Source organism: Helicoverpa armigera, chromosome 22, assembly GCF_030705265.1.
Source record: "Helicoverpa armigera isolate CAAS_96S chromosome 22, ASM3070526v1, whole genome shotgun sequence".
NCBI lineage: Eukaryota > Metazoa > Arthropoda > Insecta > Lepidoptera > Noctuidae > Helicoverpa > Helicoverpa armigera.
In genome coordinates, this window is record NC_087141.1 from 7,514,335 (window position 1) to 7,530,403 (window position 16,069).

The 16,069-nt window shown below is 39.0% G+C and overlaps 3 protein-coding genes across 3 annotated transcripts in view; 2 read left to right on the plus strand and 1 right to left on the minus strand.

Annotated features, from left to right (window-relative positions):
• Positions 1-3,630, minus strand: part of LOC110380192 (TBC1 domain family member whacked) — a 33,056-nt gene extending 29,426 nt beyond the window's left edge. The window contains exon 1 of the mRNA XM_021340091.3: positions 3,138-3,630. Within this exon, the coding sequence (XP_021195766.1) occupies positions 3,138-3,274 (137 nt within the window). The 5' untranslated portion in view covers positions 3,275-3,630. The remainder of the gene's footprint in view (positions 1-3,137) is intronic.
• Positions 3,631-3,888: 258 nt separating this feature from the next.
• Positions 3,889-4,807, plus strand: LOC110380194 (large ribosomal subunit protein uL18m). The gene is made up of 2 exons (XM_021340094.3): positions 3,889-4,132; positions 4,398-4,807. The coding sequence occupies exons 1-2, from the start codon at positions 3,966-3,968 to the stop codon at positions 4,747-4,749; spliced, it is 519 nt and encodes a 172-aa protein (XP_021195769.2). The 5' UTR covers positions 3,889-3,965; the 3' UTR covers positions 4,750-4,807.
• Positions 4,808-6,508: 1,701 nt separating this feature from the next.
• Positions 6,509-13,390, plus strand: LOC110380191 (nascent polypeptide-associated complex subunit alpha, muscle-specific form). The gene is given in 8 exon segments (XM_064040322.1): positions 6,509-7,027; positions 8,180-8,314; positions 9,000-9,309; positions 9,602-9,775; positions 9,866-11,014; positions 11,016-11,199; positions 11,202-11,319; positions 11,396-13,390. Coding segments are annotated over 8 exon segments (2,472 nt in total). The 5' UTR covers positions 6,509-6,723; the 3' UTR covers positions 11,494-13,390.
• Positions 13,391-16,069: the final 2,679 nt, after the last annotated feature.

Genomic DNA, 16,069 nt, shown 5'->3' on the forward strand with positions numbered 1-16,069 from the left:
AACAACACAAAAGTAACTGACATAAATGAATTTTCATGTTGTTTTGACATAAATTAAAAAAATACTATAATAAACCTCCTATAAACAATTCTTTCGGCTTGCATCCAAAATCATTTCTTGAAATAGCAACCAAGCCTAAGTATCTATCTCTCACACTGTATTTTCTCAAATTTCCAGTTTACCAGTTAAGTCTTCAAAAGACCATTTTTTCACAAAACAATTAATTTCAGACTCATATATTAGCGAGTCTTACCGTTGTCTGTAAGCTACATTTAGTAACAAAAGCTCTTATTATGCTCCATTAAAACGGTTAAGCACTAAAAACAAAATGTTAATTAATTTAATGTTAAGTACCTAATTGTATTCTAGCACACATTCATACTAATTAAAATGGTTCATGTGAGCGTTTTAACTTTTTCTAGATGCCCACTAATTAAGTAGTAAACACATTAATTAATTGATATTATTTTCACTTATGCTTGTGTTAGGTAAATCTTCTTTTTGTGTAGCTAGCTCAGGTATAAAATGCAAATATTCTTAATCCTTTCTCTTACTGTTACAGCCTTTTTATCGTCCTACTGCTGGGCACAGGCCTCCTGTCACATGGAGAAGGATTGAGCATTAATCACCGCGCTTGCTCAATGCGGGTTGGTGATTTCAGACTTAATAGTCCAGGCCAAACGTCTTGAGGAACAAGATGTTTTCCTTCACCTTTTTTTTCAGCTATTGGTGTCTAAGATATCCTTAGATAGTACATACAAATATTTTGTTGTTACCTCAATTTAATTTCATTTTTGAACTAAATTAATTACATTTTCTTTTTCAGTCTGATAATCTTGCATCAACACTGGTCTCGTTCAACTTTTACTTAATTAGGTATTTAAAAAACTGTAATATTCCAAGAGACAGCTAACAAATAGCCATTAAATTGCAAAACATTGACATTGAAACAATAAAAAACATAGTACCAACTCAAATAGAATCAAGTAATTAACTTTTTTGTGAGTAAATAAGTTTTATTATTGTTTTTCACCTATTTTACCCTTTAAAGATTTTACTAACAAACATGCAAACTTAAATTTATTATATGTAAATGTCTTTTTACGTTCATGCTAAAACGAACGAATCAAATTTCTTAATAATATAGCTACTTTTTATATAGGTGCAAGAAAAATTTTCATCAGAACGTAGCCCTTAACTATACTAATACAGTATATTAAAGAGTAAACATTTTTTTGTTTCTAAAGGCTCCGAAACTACTGAACCGATTTGAAAAATTCTTTCACAGATGGATAGATATGCACTTCCCGAGTAACATGGGATATATTTTATCCTGGTACAGGAAATAATTCCCATGGAACACAGGTGCAACTGCGGGAAAACAGCTTTTTACATAATTGCATTTCCAAAATTCATATCATTTCAATTCTGCACAAAAATAAATCAATATTCAATAATCTTTGTTTTGTATGAATTACATGAGTACCAGATTAGTTTTATATGATGATTTAACATCCTTTATGAATCAGTGAGCCTGTCATAGTAACCTGATAGGGAGGCGTTGCTATTTGTAACACTTAGCTGAAACACAATACCTTTTCTAATCACAACAATGATCTAGACATGTAGCTGTACATTATTGTAGTCACATTTTAAAACATTGATTTTGCAATAAGGTATTCTATCTTATATGTAGATATCTATCTACAAAAGAAAACTATTGACAATAATATGATTTCCTTTTAAATAATTCCATGGAGTATCTTGCCGGTTGTTCTCCATGAGACCAACTCTTTGGAACCGTGCAACTAGTTTGATGTTTCAAAAGAGCTTATATAGGCCCATTTCTAGTAAAAAAAAATTACTTTGGCTTTGAATCAAGAAGAAGTCAGTCTCAGCTTAGCCCTTACCCAAATTTTTGTTGGTTATAGTCTTAACAAGATGCAGTGAGTATTGGTGTTTACCTATTAATTGAATAGCTTAGCCTTAATACATTCTTCTAAATAGGCATAGCATTTTATAAATATTCTATTCTATCTCTATGCTTAGCAATTTAGCATTTTGAATAAGTAATACAAACATAAAAGGTTGTTATTAAAGTCTGCATACCAAATTAATTCATCTCTATGGTTATTGAATTTATAGATCAATATCTATAGTCTCAGATAGAAAATAGAGCTTCATTATTATGCTTTAAAGCAGTGGTTCTTAACCGGTGGTCCGCGGACCACTGGTGGTCCCTGGAGGCATTCCAAGTGGTCCGCGAAGCTTAGCTTCGCGACGTTACTATACGATATCTAACTTAATTTTTATCGACTTATATATTTGCGAGCGGGGGTTTTCATGGACGTATATCGGGTGTGTCGTACTTAGTCCCCCCATTCATGAAAATGTATGTTTGGGCTACTTTTTACGTAATTTTCGTTTTGAGTCTTAAAAAATAATTAAAATTTCGCGCTCGCTTCGCTCGCGTATTCAGAAACGGTATGCCCTTATTTTGGCATTTGTCAACAAATAAAAGTTAAGTACGTTTGGGCTAAATTTTACGTAATATTTGGTTTAAGTCCGATAAAATTTCGCTTCGCTCGCGTATTCAGAAACTATGTATATTATGGCCCTTATTTTTGCATTTGTCAACAAACAAAACGTTAAGTATGTTTCGGCAAAATTTTACGTAATATTTGGTTTAAGTACGATAAAAATTTCGCGCTCGCTACGCTCGCGCATTTGAAAACTACATAGGCAAGTTTTTCTTTATTTACATTTACTTACCTACACAACTGCCGACATGCGTTTAGCTTTGACTAGAAGTGACCCAAAAATTCCCATTTTTTTTTTATAAATAATAAAGAAATGAGTGCTAATTTAGGTAAACCGATGAGGTGGTCCCCGGCACGACAAACTTTAACTAAAGTGGTCCCTCATGTCAAAAAGGTTAAGAACCACTGCTTTAAAGAGAGGTCTGTATTAGTACATACATTTGATGCACTATGTTTGGCACAGTAACTTTGTTTATGCTCTAAAACATAGTAAACAATGATCATGACCTAATTATTTGAACGGCGTTTAGGATAAACAAGTCAATACAACACAACAGTCGTTGTATATTAGGTGGGATGTTTATATCATGTACTTACGGTTCTGGACTGTACTGAGCACCTCCGAAGAAGCCGTGCCTGTCCGGCTGCGTCGTCACCGAAGAACATATAGACGTCGTATCACCCTGCTCGCTCCTGTCTCCTCCCGCACTTTTCACACTCTTCTGAAGCGACATTTTAACAACAATCCACACTTATTCTAACTTCTGCTCACTACCATCACCTTCACTGAGCAACCACCACAGCCGACTACGGAGTGGGCGTACAGTTTAATTACAAAACATGTATGCAACTGTCCTGCACGCTCACGCCCGTCCACAATCACACAACTTCACTAAACAATTGGCACAGAGAAACGGCGTTTACGCACATACTCCGGCGACCGCTACATAGCCGAACTCGGTGGATATGGTAACAAAACGTGCTTAGAATAAACACAAACTCTAGACTTATAGTTTTTCTTATCAAATCTCGACGTGTGGGTGGGCGAATATCAAGAAGTGAATACAAGAAATGTACGTCATTTTTAGTGATGCGCTTTTGCATCAACAAAACATTGACATTAGAGAGATTGCGGTAAAATACGGTAAATAATTAGAATAATTTTTTGTGGTATTAAATAAAGTACGAGATAAAATTATATCAAACGATCCATTTTAATTGCCGTCACAAAGAAAAAGTTAATTTCTGAGTACGATAAAAAATATTTTTTTATTTTAGTTTCTAACATATGAACCGGAAACGGTTCAGGACTATTTTGTGTCAAATGTCAAAAATGGCAGTGACAAACAGGCGAACTTGTCAAAAATCTATTGTGGTGAGGTTATAAAAAATAAATAATCAAAAAAGATCCAGAAAATAGTAAAAATGAATAACCTCAAGAGATTGTTGGTAGCTCCGAGTCTCACCAGACTGAACTCAACAGCTCCAGCTGAATTTGTTAACAGAAACCCTCGGAACTTGGAAAAAATAAGGATCGCTCGGAAACCTGATGGTTATCACTTGGATGCACCGGGCAGGAAGTTCTGGCACAAGTTTGTATTACTCAGTAACTTAGAATTAGGTCAGTGGGTCGTCTTAGGGTGAATAGACATATTCCTATGATAGTTTTACCTTGAGATCTTCATGATTTTTCATCAGTGGGTAATGTGGGTATCCCTAGGTTTGCATTATGAAAGGCTATCAATATATGGCTAACGAGTATACACTGACTTATCATAGAGCGTAGTCTTATTCAACACAGCACATTTTCATTCATTTGAATAAGAAACAAGCAGTTGATAACAAATTTTCTTACAGATTAGAATTAGTAGCGAGCAACCGCACTGTAACTGTCCGAGTACTGCATTACGTGAATGGCCCAGTCATTGAGGCAAAGACATCAGAGTGGGCTTTACGGAAACAGCTCTACAGTATCAAGGACACTTCTGCTTACATCAACTTGGGCAAAGTCTTTGCACAAAGATGTATAGAAAGCGGCATCACAGAAATGTACTGTGATATACAGCCTACTGAAGGCGGGAAAGTTGACAGATTCTTAAAAGAGGTTGTCAATGGAGGTGTCAAATTGGAAGAACCAGAAGTGTATAAGAAACCCTACCCTTGGGATAGAGAAAGGCCAGAAAAACCATGGGAAGTTGCAGAACAATAGATTTTAGAGTTAATTTATTAGTAGGTAAATAGGTGATAATAAAAGAAATAATTTTTAATTGGCATTTTATTATTTATTTGATGATTTATTTTATTCATTACTAGCTTCTGCCAGCAGCTTCGCCTGCGTGATGTGTTGATAAAAAGTAGCCTATGTGTTAATCCAGGGTCTCACCTATCTACATACTAAATTTCAATCAAATCGGTCCAGCCGTTTTTGGGTGATTGAATAACAAACATACATCCATACATTCTCACAAACTTTCACATTTATAATATAAGTAGGATTGAATAACAAACATACATCCATACATTCTCACAAACTTTCACATTTATAATATAAGTAGGATAACTTAATGCTTCCTTAAGTATTTGGGTTTTGATTCATAAACATTTATTTAGAAAAAGAATGCTTTTGAAAGAATGTTTTTGCTGCTGACCTCCTCATGAAAAACTTAACGTTGGCAACACAAAAATGATTTTATTACAGGATGTCAGGTTTAGTGTCACCTAAAGTCAAACAAACTGCTATTATCGTACTTGCATTTATTGGAATATTTTTTATTGTAATTCTTAAGTATATTTATTAATGAGTTTCCCAAATGCATTGGAATGTGTTGCAATAATAAAAACATGGCCAGTGCAAGCAAAAAAGAAAGGAATCAGCATTGCCAAAATCTTGTGTTGTATGATTAATGGTAAATAATATTATTTTAGGTAGGTAATGTTTTTAATACTGCCTTCGCATTCCCTAAAAAATATTTGTAAAAACTAAGTTTAAATTCATTTTATGTTCTGACTGTTAAAATCAACATAATTTTTAATACGTTTATTTTGTTCAACAAATCCACCTATTTTCTCATTAGAAATACTCAGTCTTCTCGTCAAGTTTACTTTCCCTATAAGTTAGTTTAAAAATATAACAAATATCGAAATAATAAAATTTTAGACCGAACAAAAACTTATATTACGAAGGTTACCATAACAACAAAAAATCCCTCCTATTCGTGATACCACTTTTCCTTTTTCAGGAGTCTGGATATAAGCAAGTATGCCATTATAAATATTCAGTTAGATTGAAATTTGACGCCAAAAGAAGCAAGCTGTGGATTGTTATACCACAGAATGTCTGAAAAGATACCTATAGCAGATTCTCGGCCATTACAACAGTTTTAATCTAGCCCCTACAACTACTGAAACGCTCATCTCAATATTAACCACAATTTTAGATCATGAAAGTAAAGGATCAATGTAATTTGAGAAACTATGGATAGCTTGTTCGATTTGAAAAGCTCTTTGTGATTTATTTGTGTGATGTAAAAAATAAAGTTTGTTAGATAGTTGATCATCGTTTTTCTTTTTCGGAATAGTGATAATAAATGTCCTAAGCTCGAGGCCATCCAGTTGCCTACGTTGAGGTAATCAGCATTTTGAATAAATGCACATTTGTGTTGAATGGCTTTTTTAACCATTTGGCTGCAACATGTTGAAAATAATTTTAGATCGTGCGATTTCTCAATTTCTGAACGTAAAGGTTTCCATCAAAACACGAAAATCTTTCAAATACTATTTAAATGATTTCGCATACAAAATAATAATTTGACACATTTTACTTAATATAAACTTAAAAAAATCTTTAATTTGTCTTTGTTGGAATTTTATTTTCTAAGTTTTCCTTTCATAACATAAAAAAATATTAAAAGAAGGTCAACGTAAGCTTGTACGAAAATGGCGGAAAGAATGATGGCGTCTATTTCTTTCAACGACGCATCGATAATTCTATAGTTATCTCTTTCTGACTCATTGTATTTCTCGTAAAGCACTGGGCACGCGTAGTGATCAATATGTCCACGTGATCTGTCGTCAGTCGCGACTCGCGTAATTGCAAATGCAAAATGTACAGGAAAGAAACGTTTGTGTTACAATGAAATCGTAAATATTTTGTTATTATAAGTTGTAGTGTTGTAGTTTTAAAATGCCTGCGTCTATTGGTGTCAATTTACGTGTAACTGGCCACTGTAGCCAAGGCGGGAGAAAGTACATGGAAGACTTGTTTTCCGTTGCTTATCAACAAACTGAAGATGAGAGGGACTTGGAGTATGCATTCTTCGGAATATACGATGGACACGGCGGGAGCGAGGCTGCAGCTTTTGCAAAGGAGCATTTGATGGACTCTATTGTGAAGCAGCGGCAGTTCTGGTCCGACAACGATGAGGATGTACTCAAAGCAATCAGAAATGGTTACATGTTGACCCACTTGAACATGTGGAAAGAGTTAGGTAAACACCGAATTTTACGTTACGACAGTTAACTAACTTAATTACGATGTATCGTGCTCTAACTGGGCTTTGTCTAGGTCCAAGGAGAGTTTTAAGTGACTGCCTGCCCAAATGTTTAGCTTGACCTTGTTGAAGTTGTTCATAATTTTTTCTCTAGTGGTTTGACATTGAGTTTACAGAAGTTTTTCGAATGGTCATTGTCGTTATTGTCTGTGTGATTGCTTTGTTAGATAATAGCAAGTAAAACAAATTGGTTCTGCAAAGTTTTTAGGGAATCCCACTCACTTTGCCAAGTGAAAGCAGTTTTACCAGTTTGAGTTTTTATATTGGCTCGAGTTTCCTCTTACGAAAATAATGTTATGTATAAGGTCATTATTGCACCTATAACAGCTCAAGTTGGTTAACTTGAAAACCTTAGCTGGCTGTATCAACAAAATACTTTTGCATGTCTAATTTATAGGTTTCTAGAATGTTATGGCTGTAATCCTGAAGTTTTAAACAGCACTATTATGAATAGATGTCTATGTTATGAAAATGTATGGCCATGATAGTTTTAACAGTGGAAACTGCTAGAAAAAGGCTCACAAATGAAGATTATAGTATCTAGTCATGCAGAGATAAAACTTTAGAATTTTTTCTCACTCTGCAAACAAAAACATTGTAGTAGTGTTGCCTCTGCTTCAGCAGTGCAAAGCTTAAATACATAAATGACTATCTAATTATAACTCATAACAGAACAATTTTCTTTACAAAAAAATATTGTAAGAATTATTGTAAGATTTTTTCATTCACTTTAAAATAGAACTCTAATCGGGTTAATCATGTAATTAATCTGATATAATTTGTACCTACAAAAACATCATTTTCCACAGGTTTGAACCTGTTTTTTAAAGCTATATGTATCTAAATGTAAGGAGTATCTATTACCTATGTATAAAAAAATGCTGAAAGTGTGTCAGAAGTCTGAAAATATGTGAAACCCCTGTCTTAGACAGTATATGTACCTACTTACTATATTAACCTAAACAGAATTGACATTTCAATAGACTCGCTGAATGTCTATTGTTTGAAAATGGCATTCTATTGTTTCTCAAACTTGTTTCAACCGAGCACAAAATGTTAACGAATTGATGAACTTTGTTTTTTTTTCAGAAAAATGGCCAAAAACAGTAACAGGGTTACCAAGCACGGCGGGTACAACCGCAAGCATAGCTTTTATACGCCGTGGTAAAATATATATTGGACATGTCGGAGATTCTGCTATCGTACTTGGTTACCAAAAAGATGGTAAGAAAAATTGAATTTTGTGTTACTTTTTAGAAAGTTGTCTACCTGAGTATAGTTAATGTAAGATAGTTGCCAATTGTAGTCTGATTGGGTATTGAAGTTAGACTGGGTTTCAATTCAAAATTCATTGGCAATGAGGTCAAAATAAGTATAACAATAGGTAGCAAATGAAAAAGAAAAAAAAAAACAACTTTTCTTAGCAGAGACAAAAAGTTGTGCTTTTCAATGTGAAGTCATTTTAATTTAAATATTTATTTAAACACATTTGTTAGGAGACGCCAATCCAAAACTTTCGAATATTTACACAGTTACCATTTACCCAATAATGAACTTAAATCCCATTCACTTAGGACTTAGGGCAATGAATTGAAATGAGTAATAATCATGAGGTAAATGTCATGTCTAGGAGTCCTTAAGCAAAATGGGTATACATAGTTCTCGCCAAACTTAATGGCAGCTCGCAAATATGTTCCGAGCACAGGCACTTGCATATTACCATAACACACGCACCTTCGTCGTCCACTGATACATAAAAATGGTTTTTGCACAGACCTGCGCATTGTGCCTTTTGGTTTGGTACAAGTAACACAGTTTTCGCAAACCTCATGACGTTAAATACATTGGCGAAAACTGTATTAGTGACTTCAATAGTCAGTTTTACAGAATATTTTTAATATACTTACAGGTTGTGAGGAGTGGGCAGCAAAACCATTGACTTCCGACCACAAACCTGAATCCACGACAGAAATAGAAAGAATCCAAAGATGTGGTGGTAAGGTGGTCTCCAAAGCTGGAGTACCTCGAGTCGTGTGGAACAGACCTCGTCTCGGACACAAGGGACCCATCAAAAAGAACACGCTCATGGATGAGATACCTTTTCTAGCAGTAGCAAGATCACTAGGGGATCTGTGGAGTTATAATCCACAGAATGATGAATTTATAGTCAGTCCTGACCCTGATGTTGGTGTGTTGACTATAGACCCGTCCAAATTCCGGTGAGTTTTTCCATTCAATTGTTAAATCTGTTATATTTTTCTTAATTAATACTAGCGCCCCGAAAAAAATAAGTCTTTCTACTATTTAATCTTCCTATTTAATCACTATCTATAAAAAAAAACCGCATCAAAATCCGTTGCGTCGTTTTATAGATGCCTAGGTATATAGGGACAGAGAAAGCGACTTTGTTTTATACTATGCATTGAAGTTCTATAAATAGTATTTCATAAAAAAGTTGTAACCGAGTTTTCTACTAGTCTATTAACTCATTTTTTAATTCATACATTTCAGATGTCTGATTTTCGGCACCGATGGCCTGTGGAACATGATTTCACCAGAGGGCGCCGTCAGTCTAGTTCAAGCAACCGAGCGGCATAACGAAGCCGCTCTCGTCGGCGGGAATGGGAACCAACCAAGGGACTGGTTGAACCCTTCCAAAAGTCTAGTGGATCATGCTTTGGAAAGGTATAATAGAGCTGCTGAAACTGACCAGATTTTTTTGGAAAAAATAAGTTAAATGTGGTAATGTGATTACATTTTTTTGTTGTTTTCCAGATGGTCTAACACTAGAATGCGAGCTGACAACACGTCCGTGGTGACGCTAATGCTGGACCCGCCGGGCCCGCCACGTGCCACCGTGCTGCGATCACGCAGTAGCGGGCAGCGAGCCCCCACGGCCGCGGCCGCCGCGCCCGCGCCGCCCTCGCCCCGCGCCTCGCCCCGCGCGTCGCCCGAGCCGCGCGCCGTGCCGCAGAACGGGCTCACCATCATGACGCGCTACTCCGACGCCGCCGCCGCGCCGCCGCTGCCGCCCTGCGCCACGCTGGACGCGCGCCTGCCCGCGCCCGCCGCGCCCGACCCCGACGACGACGCCATGCTCAACTACGGCAACCCCGCCGAGTCCTACTTCATGGCGCGTCTGCTCAACCGCACGCGCGTCGTCAACACGCTGTCCGCCGTGCACGACGAGATCTCCGGCCACCCCGCGCCGCGCGAGCCGTCCGAGCCGCGCGACCTGCCGCCCGGGCCCGCCACCGTCGTGCCGGACGTCGATGCCGAGTCCGACGCGTCCACTGCTGACCGGCCTCCTCTACCACCACGAGCGGCGGCAGCCGAGCCTACCGCGTCTACTGTAGAACATACGAACACGACCGACGATGACGGTGGTATCCAAATAAATGAAGTTTCATCGAGTTCACCAACAGAAGGTCCCTTGAAACCTCGCGGGCGTCGTCCGCGCGGCGACGCACGACGCGACACGACAGCCGCCGCGCCCGACCGCGTACTGCGCTCGCACCAGGAGGCCGAGCCGCCGCAGCGCCCGCACACGCGCCAGCACACCCGCGCCAAGCCCAGCCCCGCGCCCGCCGCGCCGCCCTGTCCTGCGCCTCCCCTCGACCGCGTCGTCATCCTCACGCGCCGCGCCCCGCCAGCACCGGTGCCGCCTCCTCCGCCGCGCACCGACCGACTGGCGGCCGGCGACGCCAAGCCCGCAGGACGCCGCGTCACTCCCGCGCCCGCCGAGCCCGCACCCGCAGACGACGACACCAAGCGCAGTGTCCCGCGCGCCACACGCTCGCAGGGCACACCGGGGGTGACGCCGCTGGCGCAGAAGATAACCCGCAGTATCGGGCTGTACGCCCGCGAACTGCGCGGCGCGGCGGCTGCGGCGGCGGCGGCGGCAGGCGCGCGGGCGGGAAACTCGGCGCGCGCCCGGGCCGGCGCGGCGGACCCGGCGGCGCGCCGCCCCCGACCGCTCGAAGGAGAACCTCGGCGCCGCGAGGACGCGCCCGCGCCCGCGCCGCGCCCGCCGCCTCGCCCCGCCCGCCCGCACGCGCCGCGCCGATAGCGCGCACGACGCCGAGGTGCACTCCACCACGCAGGAGCCGCCGCCGCCCTCCGCGTGTGTCGGCCCCGCCCGCCCCATGCGGCCGCGCTGCGCTCGCGCAATGACGCGGCGTCGCCCGTGTTGCGCGCTCGCGACGCGGCGTGCAGCGCGCGCGCTGCGGGGACGAGGGCGGCGGCGCCAGCAAGGCGGCGCGGCTGGTGAGGGCGGCGGCGCCGGCAAGGTGGCGCGGCTGGCGCCGGAGCGCTGCGCGCGGGCGCTGGGGCGGCGCGCGACGGGTCCGTGGGCGCCGGCGCTGGCGCTGCGCAACCGCCTGCGCCGGCGCCTCGCCAAGTAGCGCGGAGCCGCCCGCGGTCCGGCGCCGGGGTCGGATCCAAAGATGACTGTGTCGTATACGGTTGATTTTCTGTTGTTGTTTTTTTATTTTTATCGGCGTCTCGGGCGTCGTAGGTAGTTCCGTAGAGTTGGTGACTCAGTCCGCGGCCGCAGACGCGCGGCCGCCGTCGACGTTAAACAATAGTACAAAGGTATATTCTATATTTAACGTGTAAGTTTACCGCGTGGACCAGGAGGATTTATTAGCCCTAGTAGATATTTATTTTCTCTATATTTATAGCTTCTATCGTAATGCATTTAACCGTAGGCGAAATGTGAATCTGATTTTAATTGTTGTGACGTTGAGTCAGAGGCTACGTAGTAACTTCAGATAGATAAACTGCCTTATAAAGCGAGAGTACAACATGTTAACATTTTTATAAATATTTTACAATAAGATGACATTTTTTGAAATTCAAGTTTATAAGCAATAAAGCCTTCTTCCTGATCGCGGGCTAGGTTGATGTTAATTAGACTCATGATATGATAAATCGATAGTTTTACGACATAACTGAGCATGTGGCACTTTAGCTTTACACTGCAGTATTTGTTATAATGTGGTGATATCCGTTTATTATTCACAAGATATTAGACACATAAAAATTTTGACAACTTGTTAATATACTGATAGTATACACATATTTATTACATATAAATTCTTTATTATATTACCTAATTGGAACTATACCAAGAGTGCTTTCTCGAAATAACGTTAGTTAAGAGTGCTATATCTAATTATTATGGATAATGTACAGACAAATTTTGTACAGGTAACACCAAAATTATTTGTTTAGATTGTGCTAATATGTATTTTATATAAAATTAGCTAGATATTGGAGAAGTTATTCTTTTGGGAAAAGAATTGTTTTATGTACTTCCTAATTAAGCTTTATTGATTTTAGGACGTCAAACTGAATGTTGTTACTTGTGCCGAAATAGTTGACTGGGACGAGCTCGCGGGAGCGACGGTAACTTTGTTTACTATGAACATATCTATTAGCATAAAATAGTTGTACAAACACACAAAAGTGGAAACTCAACATATTTTCGGTTAAGGATAAGTTGTTGGTGCATGAACCATTGTTAGTTAATATCTTGATCGATCTCCTCGTAGTTATCCATTTGTTAAATAATGCCTTACACTATCCACCTCCACTTTAAATTTAACTATCGAAATAATGTGATTATGAGACCATTGATTTATTTAAAAACCAAAAAAGGTTTTGCGTGAATGCAACATTGTTGAAACTGTAAAATATTATGAAAATATTTTCTCTTACAGCAACATTGATTTGAATAGATGTACCTAAGAATGGACTGAAGATGTAATGTTAAGTTAAAAGAGTCCAAGTTATGTATGTTACATATTAATATAAATAATGAAAAAGTAATAGTGCCTCATTTGTTACCGACTTAACAAATACATAGGTAAAAGTGTTCTTTCATATATTGAGATATGTATTTTTATTGAAAATAAAATTTATGCATTGTAATTTAGCTGTAAAAGAGGTTTAATATAATTTGTTAAGCTAATTGTGTAAAGATTTTAAATATTGGCAGTCTGTCACTTATATCGTGAAATCAAGAAAATGTATAGTTTAGTTATTGAGTTTTGTTTTGTGACTTGTAAGGGACAGAATGTCAAGTTGAGAAATAAATTGAAATTGGTAACAATTTTGTAACTTGGAGGGTATTGCTGCCTTGTGAAAGAAGGCCGTAATCTGACCACTGGGATTATGGCAAATAAATCGCTTACGATATAGATTGAGATGCTAAAACAAATTTTATTACTATACATTGAAAGTAAAAGGATTATTGTAGATTTTATTTTTTGATTTAAATAAAGTTTGTATGAAATATTTATAGCATTTTATTCCATCACCTAATATTTTTACGCTATCCCCTGGGGCTTGGGCAGTTCCTTAGGCCACTTGCTGTATCCATGAGACACAAGCGCGTGCTTACTCGTTTTTAGTTACAACTCGAAAACATGAACTTTCTTGACAGAAGACAGAAAATATTTTTAGAATAAAACATCGCCACGGGAAACGAAAAAGTAACGTCAGAGTAAAAAAAACTGCTCATTAATTGTCTGATCATATAAAAAATAATAATTAGGAATGGGAAAAGACTTAATAATAAACATTAAGTACATAACACTTAAATATTCTAAGAATAAAAGCATACAATAATATCTGCAGCAGAAAACATAAATCATAAAATGTATATTCTACAAAAATGATAAGTACTCATTCATAGCCGTTCAAAATAACTGTTTCATACCCCAGGTAGTTTTTACTCGGGCGCCCGGTGAATGCGGAAGCTATCGGCCCAGATGCATCTTCCCCTAACATGAATGGCCAGCAACCCGCCCTATTTTTATTCACACCACCGACAAGCGGCGCGGGCCCGCTCACCCTACTATTTCAACTCGGCTAGGTTATAGTTTGGGCGCGCGCTCTAGCGTCCTGCCGTGCTCCCTACTCTCCGGTCGCCGTCAGTTACGCGACGAACGTAATAAGTGTCGCATCTGTTTATTTACCGCAATCCGGTTAAAATGTGACTTTATGTGATAATTTGTGGAAATAAGATTGCTGTATATTATTTGAAAGTGCCGTTGACATTATCAATTTTGTAAGTGCGTTTCCGGCGTGTAAAAACGCAGTATTGACGTGAAAAAACGCGGGAATTTAGCTTATCGACAGTGCAATGCGTTTAGTTTATCGATCGTGTTGTTGTGTTTGCTACTGCATTGGTGCATTCGGAATAAACTTAAATGTAGTTGTTTACCTCCCTCTCTTCGGCTTTCTCATGTTTACTGTGTAAATACGGAGAATCGGCGCTATTATTAGCACTAGGGTTAATAGTTATCGATCGCAGATGACATTATAAACAACTGTGCGGATTCAGTGTCATTCAGGGACTTGGGGTTTGACGATACACATGTCGCCGGTTTTCGAAATTTTGATCACGTTCACAACCGGATCTGAATAAATAAACATTGTTAATAGTATAAAAAATAGCGAACTCGCATTCCTTATGTTACCTAACAAGCTCAACTAGTTTTTTACGCGTACCTACGGAGGATATTTTGGCAATAGGTTTATTATTTGCTGTTTATGGCAGTTATCGAATGGTTTTTGCCATACTCAGTTGTTAGGGCACCACTTGTTCGTTATGTGATAATGATCTCTTGAATAAATTAACTCATAACTATGTAGTTTGATATTGAAGGGGTCCATATAAATTAGTTCTGTGGCTTATTAGTTATTATTAAAAATGTAGACGAACTCTATGAAGTCAGGCAACAAAAGGCTTCACAGAAACCCGACAATCTGTTGTTTTATTCCTGAATTTTCTCTAGCAAAGAATGAGGTTTTCAAGAAATTATCAGATTTTAAACTATAGTCACAGTACCTGTCTTCTTGAGTTATAAATATAACAAGCGAACTTAGAGGAACTAGTTAGAGACCCAACTACTTACAGACTAGACATCAGACAATGCATGCATCGTGTTATGTCACGGTCCAGATAAATTATATGACGCAAATGAAACCTTATACGAGCTAAATGCTGTCCACAAAAGACGCAGAAACCACTAACTTTAGAAAAAACCGGCTAAGTGCAAGTTAGAATCGCAGACAGACAAACGAATAGTGAAGTCTTAGTAATAGGGTTCTGTTTTGCCCCTTTTTTGTGTTTCGTACCCAAAGGGTAAAACGAGACCCTATCGTTTTCGCTCCTCTGTCCTCCGCCGCCGTCCGTCTGTCACCATCTCATCATCGGTTGTATCTCATGAACCGTGATAGTTAGAGAGCTGAAATTCACAAATGATGTTTTTCTGTTGCTGCTTTAACAACAAATAATGAAAACTAGAATAAAATAAATATTTTTGGGGGTCCCATACAACAAACGTAATTTTATAAATAAATGGTACGGAACCCTTCATGTGCGAGTCCAACTCGCACTTGGCCGGTTTTTTATGGAAAATCATCACATGACCCCTCCTCCTTGGGGTACGTACGGAACCAAAAAAACTGACATTACCAACTGCCTGTATATAGTCCGTATATAATAAGTTTGATTACGAATAATTAGGTCATGTTAATTAATCGATATGTTTTGTAAATAGTTCTCCATTGATAAGTTTAAATTTAATTAGTGCGTGCGTGTGTCCAATGAGGCTAACTTGTAACGAATTTTGATGATTTATTTATTTTATTTAACAGTTTATGTACACATCACACACAGAATACAGAGAAGAAGAAAAGATAGAACAGATAGTACAAAGGCACAGCTTATTTCATTAGAAATCTCTTCCAGCTGGCCCGATGATGTACTGTTCGATCAATTATTTTCATAAAAGATTGATAATTGTAATAGGCACAGTATTGAGTATTTGCTACTGCTAAATCTGCTATTAAATGAATATTTATCTGACTAGCCATTAATCTAATGGCTGAGGTAATCAATAGTTAAATACAGTTAAATGGTAATCGGTACATTACGTGGGTTCTAGGTAGTTAGAAATAGATATT